The 6,000-nt window shown below is 44.5% G+C and overlaps 1 protein-coding gene across 4 annotated transcripts in view; it reads right to left on the reverse strand.

Moving 5' to 3' along the window:
• The window catches only part of NLGN4X (neuroligin 4 X-linked), a 262,939-nt gene extending 257,374 nt beyond the window's left edge, over positions 1 to 5,565 (reverse strand). For 2 of the 4 annotated variants that reach the window (XM_007449889.1, XM_007449888.1), the window contains exon 1: positions 5,021 to 5,492. In XM_007449889.1, the coding sequence (XP_007449951.1) occupies positions 5,021 to 5,492 (472 nt within the window). Of the gene's footprint in view, positions 1 to 5,020 lie in introns of all 4 variants that reach the window. The other 2 variants (XM_007449890.1, XM_007449891.1) reach the window with 2 other exon arrangements.
• Between the last annotated feature and the right edge of the window lie 435 nt (positions 5,566 to 6,000).

Consider the following 6,000-nt stretch of genomic DNA (forward strand, 5'->3'; position numbering starts at 1 on the left):
CCGCGGCATGTGGGATCTTCCCAGAACGGGGCACGAACCCGTGTCCCCTGCATCGGCAGGCGGACTTTCAACCACTGCGCCACCAGGGAAGCCCCCATCAATAAATTATTTTTTAAAAGGATAGTGACTCACTTTCCCCATAACAGATCAGATCTTAAGGTCTAGAGGGAAGGAATGGGGAGCCCAAAAGATTTTGCTAACACAGAAGACATTTAGAGGTACAGCTGCCATCGTGAGGGACATTTTGCAGAGACAGATGAGAAAAGACGACCATTTGGATGTTTTGCTCTATGCCATTCACTGACACCTACTCTGGACATCTGTTTTAGATGCCTGGGAAATCTTAAACGCCCGTTCATTATGTTCTTGTGTAAAAGCAGTGAATCTTTTGAATGTGACATTTAGTAAGAGCTGCCATAAATCTGTTCTAAAACGAGGAACCAAAAGTTGGGTATCTACTTTCTGCAGGTTAAACCTCAAATCTGCAAAATATCCACCCACCAACTGGAACCAACTTTGTCTCCTTGATATATGTAAGGGAAAGCAGCAAATTTTAACTACCCACTGTTAAAATGAGTGTGTGGTTTGTTTGTTTTTTAACCAGTTATTCTGGAGGTCGAAAGGGTAACAAACGAATTAGCATCTCAGAATGGGTAGTAACTCAGAAAGCTCAGAACAACTCTTTAGTGATGTGTATGTTGTTTTCAATTAGGGTATTTACATTAAAGGCTGGAAAAACTCTATAAGTTTCCTGTTGCTGCTGGAACAAATTGCCACCAATGTTGTGGCTTGAAGTGGCAGATATTTAGGATCTTAGAGTTCTGAAGGTCAGAGCTCCACTGGGCTAAAACTGAGGGGTGGGCAGGGCTGTGCTTCTTTCTGGGGCTCAAGGAGAGAACCCATTTCTTGTCTTTTCCAGCTTCAACAGGCTTCAGGGTTCCTCAACTCTTGGTTCCGCCTTGTCCTCAAAGGCAGCAATGGCCACTGTGCCCTTTTTCCATTGCTTCCCTCTGGCTCTCATCACCTTTTCTGCTTCCTTATTCACAACAAAGCGTCTTTGTTATTAAATATGGACCCACCCAGATAAACCAGAATATATTCCCTCCATCTTAAAGTCAATGGATAAGCAAATATCATAACAATAGGGACCGAGTAAAGGGGCAAAGTAGGTAATTAAATAGTTAATCCCTCTAGGGGATTGTACGTAAAGGAAAAAGTATGGGAGACCCTGTAAGTTAATGATCACTCAAGAAAGCAGGCGTGCTGAACCACAAAGCCAAGCAGCCTTATTAGCAAAAAAACCATGCAACAGAAGTACAAGACATGCCCCAAAACAATTTAAAAAATGGTGGCATGAGACCCACATCCTGCCCAGTGAGCTCAGTAAGTTAATGACCCCTAGGACATGCTCTCTGCACACATAAAAAGCAATAATTTATGAAACGGTGACATTTCAAAGTGAAAGACCCTCACTGTACTGAGACCTGAAATAATTTTTCCACTGTGCCATGACAGTCCCAGCTTGACCATGTGGGGGACAAGAAAACCCCCCTGCCTGATGTGGAGGACGAGCTAAGGACGGGAAGCCTGACGTCCTGACCCAAGAATGAGGAAGAGGGCTTCCCTGGTGGCGCAGTGGTTGGGAGTCCGCCTGCTGATGCAGGGGACGTGGCTTCGTGCCCCGGTCCGGGAAGATCCCACATGCCGCGGAGCGGCTGGGCCCGTGAGCCATGGCCGCTGAGCCTGTGTGTCCGGAGCCTGTGCTCTGCAACGGGGAGAGGCCACAGTAGTGAGAGGCCCAGGTATCACAAAAAAAAACAAAAAAGCATGAGGAAGAGGGTGGTCTTTTCCCCCTCCCCACTTTTCCTTTGATTATAAAACTGCAGCCCACTAAGTTCTCAGTGGCTCACGGCACCCTCTCGCCTACCTTCTTGTAAGCTTCACAAGTGCCCTATTCTAATAAATCGATTCTTATCTATCACTTTGCCTCTCGCTGAATTCCTTTTTTTCTTTTTAATATTTACTTACTTATTTGGCTGTGCTGGGTCTTAGTTGTAGATGCAGGATCTAGTTCCCTGACCAGGGATTGAACCCAGGCTCCCTGCACTGGGAGCACAGACTCTTAACCACTGGACCACCAGGGAAGCCCCTCGCTGAATTCTTTCCACACTGAGACATAAAGAACCGGAGCTCCTCAGAGCCCGCCCGAAAATGCCACCTAGCGGTTTCAATTCCATCAGCAACCTTCATCCCCTTGGCCCTGTAAGGTAACATATTCAAAGGTTCCAGGGATTAGGACGTGCCCTTCTTTGGAGGAGGCATTATTCTGCCTACAACAAGTCTCTGTGTGTCTTTCGAAATTAAGCATGCTTGTCTCTGTTGCCATGCCAACATGTGAAGCTTGACTAGCACAGGATAGGAACTCAGAACTATCATTGGTAGGGAAGTCAGATGGCCACACGGTTGGATGAATGCGTCACGACAAATCTAAAAAAAATAATGGAGTACCAAAGTGGAATACTGAATTCCAAATAGCCAATACGGCTGTGCACACATTTAATGAAATGGACTGTTACAAATTAAGATATGCCCTAAAGCAAGGTCTTTGGAGAAATCAGCATGATGCCGTAATTTCCATGTGTTATTGTACAAGTGGGGTTTATTCATTTAGTAATAACCAATAATTAAATATCTAAACCTCCATGTTGATTCACAAATGGATGCAAATCATCTATTTTTAAACCCTCAAAACTCCTGACCCAATAGGCTGTGATTTTCTGTTTCTGCAAACACACGGGCATATAGCTTCCCTCACCAGCAAAATTCCATTATGTATCTATTGTAGGGAGATCAAATTTACCTATTCAGCCCCTATTAGATTTCTGATTCTCCCGCCAAGATGGTGTGAGGAGATATCACGTGCCAGAGTGCTCTAAAAAGCCCAGAGGAATCAACAGGTAGCACTGCCTTTATTCTTAAATTTAGATTGCTTCTCTATTAGGCAGCTTTTTTCGCGTGTTTCTATTCCCAAATTCCTATTCAATCCTGAACCACAAAGAAACGGCCGAATCGTTTATGGGGTCAATCCACACAACTGCACATCTATGGGTCTGTCATCAAGGAAGCTACTGATTTGTCTTCCTGGTGGTGTAACTGTACCCCGACCTCTCAGAAGCAGGCATTCTATTTGAAGTGCATTCCTTGTTTGGAAGGTTAACGCTATACAGTCACTGGTTCAGAGACACCAGCATATCAAATTTATGATGAAACCAATTTTATTTTATTTTTTTTAAGATTTTTTTGTTTGATGTGGACCATTTTTTAACATCTTTATTGAATTTGTTACAATATTGCTTCTGTTTTATGTTTGTTTGTTTGGTTTTCTTTTTTGGCCATGAGGCATGTGGGATCATAGCTCCCCGACCAGGGATCAAACCACACCCCCTGCATTGGAAGGCAAAGTCTTAACCACTGGCCCGCCAGGGAAGTCCCATGAAAGCAATTTTAATCCTTTACCCTGTTTTGTTTCCACCACCCTGTCTTTGCTTCTTTTTATTCCTTTCTTTGAATAGTTCATGAGAAGAAAGACCATGACACAGGTGGCTTTGAAATGAGAACTCTAATTGGTTTGGGTGGGGTTATCCATCCTCTTACATATGCACCAAGCAGCTACTGAGCACTAGGGCAGCTCAGCACAGGGCATGGAAGTAAGGCGTCCTTGAACCCTATTCAAGACCTAGACTTTACAAGGTAATTGTGAGATCTGTCACCATAGTGACAATAGCCACATGCCAGACGCTACTAACATAAGGAAGCCCAACCCTTTCACTTTCTCTGGGCATTCTTTGCCATCTCCCTAAGAGACGCCCCCGTCCTGGTTTGAAAGGTACCCATGCCACCTCTTTGCATCTGCACGGAGAAAGAACAATATGGCAGATGCGATCTGACTTTGGAGATCACTGAATAATGTCATCGTTTAAGGCAGAATTTCAGCCAAAGCTCACTGACAAACATCTCCCAAGGATTAAACGTAAAAAAAGGAAAAGAAATGCCTGCGTGAAAGTTACCAAGGACAAGGACACACTTCAGTTTCCACAGTAGACAGTGGTGGCTATGATTCCGCTCAATTACTTTTTTTAAGTTCCAGGAAGATTTCATCCTATGTTTTTCCTTCTCCTTGTATAAAAAAGAGCACATGCAAACAAGAAATGAGAAATGGACTTTCATTGTAGACTAACTTGAGTCTGGTTGGTCTTTAGCAAACATTTTAATTTAAGGTCTACATGAACAAGGAGATATCCAAGTTTTACTAGCATTGGATTAAGTTAATATACGGAACATGACTGTTTTCACAGATGTTCACTGTTGTGTTATCCAGAAGAAAAGGGGCATTTTGTTCAAGCAAGAAAATCATTTTTCTAATGTAGTTAGAATCATCTGACGACACACATTGGCCATTTGATTGCAGTGAATACTGGCAGGAAATGAAGTCCAAATTTATATCAACAACATGGATTCTAAACAATCAAGTCCAATTGTTTTATCAAATATCCCTTGCTTGTGTATATAAAACAATCAGTGGTTCCCTTTAAGACTCAAAAAGTGCTAATATCTTAAGGCATTAAAGCCAAAGGAACCATATTCCCTGTATAATTTTCGGGTGCTCACTTCAGCATGCGAATGTTCTTAATTCTATTAGTTTCTCTAGATCCATTCCTTTACAGATGATTCAGGTATAACATAGAACACTATATGCTCGGACTGGTAATCACCTGCAAATAAAGGCTACAGCAATGCTAAAAAGGCAATATATGGAAAGAATTAAGTCATTAATTATGATACTCTCCATCGATTAGACACTGCATAAATTCAAGTCGAACAAATGGTACGTTACTGAGATAACTGAATATGAAAAAAAAAGAATAGTTATAGAAAATATCACGCACAGGACATTATACAACCCTCTTGGCAAATCTGAGGCTGAGCGAGCAGGTGTTTTCTGTTTAGAATAAGTACTTACCATCCTCCGTGGGCACATAGATATTCAAATAAAGGCAGTCTTCATTCTGATCTTGAACATAGGTCATCAGAGTATCCAGATTGGCAGTAAACCAGATGGGCAGCATGTCATGCAAGAGAGACCGCTCATCCAGGTGCTGGGGGCACACGGCAGCAAACTGAGTGGCGTTCCGAACACCAGTCCATGAAGAGGGGGGTTCCGGGGGCTGAAACCGCCTTTCCCCAGTAGGAGGCGAGGCATAAGGGACCCCCAAGTATTGCTCCACTGGACCCAAAATCTCATTGGGCAGCGGTGTTCTCAAGCCCCGGATTTTGCCGTAATTGGTGTTGACCACAGGATACTGCGCCTGGCTGTCGATGAGCGTGAACTTGATGGCCAGGGCGGTGATCCACAGCAGGACGTTGGAGTTCACCATGACACAGACCGGGGTGAAGACCAGCGGAAGCCATAACAGTCCCTGGGGTCTCGACATGGTTCACCACCACATCCGCGGGTGTCCGTGCGATGCAACTCCAAGCAAAGCAAGCCGTGAAGGGAGCCTGCAGAGAGTGACGGCTTTCCAGGGACCAAGACCCTGGAGAGGGGAAGGGCTTGCTAGGAAGCCTCTCCGATGGGTCATAGACAGAGCCCAAGGTTAACAACAAACGCGGCGGTTTTCTCGGCAGCCCATTACGGGACAGCAGCCCTCTCTTAATCCTGGTGCCGAATTCCAGCCCGTGCGAGGCTCCAAGGAAGCGGTGACCATCCAACACCTCCCTGGGGCAGCGATCACTTAGGAGACCTCGAAGGCAGAGCGGTCAGCCTAATGGGAGAAAAAAGCAGACAAGGCTAAGGAAGGCAAGACCACTGCCACCAATGGCGTTTGCTGTGTCTTGCATGCAACCCTCAACATCACGCAAGGAAATTCTCATTCACCGATGAATTTGTACAGCGGCATCTGCAGGCAGTAGAATTTTGCCAGAGAATTGCTAGTCTTAATT

Source organism: Lipotes vexillifer, unplaced genomic scaffold, assembly GCF_000442215.2.
Source record: "Lipotes vexillifer unplaced genomic scaffold, Lipotes_vexillifer_v1.1 scaffold14, whole genome shotgun sequence".
Lineage (NCBI taxonomy): Eukaryota > Metazoa > Chordata > Mammalia > Artiodactyla > Lipotidae > Lipotes > Lipotes vexillifer.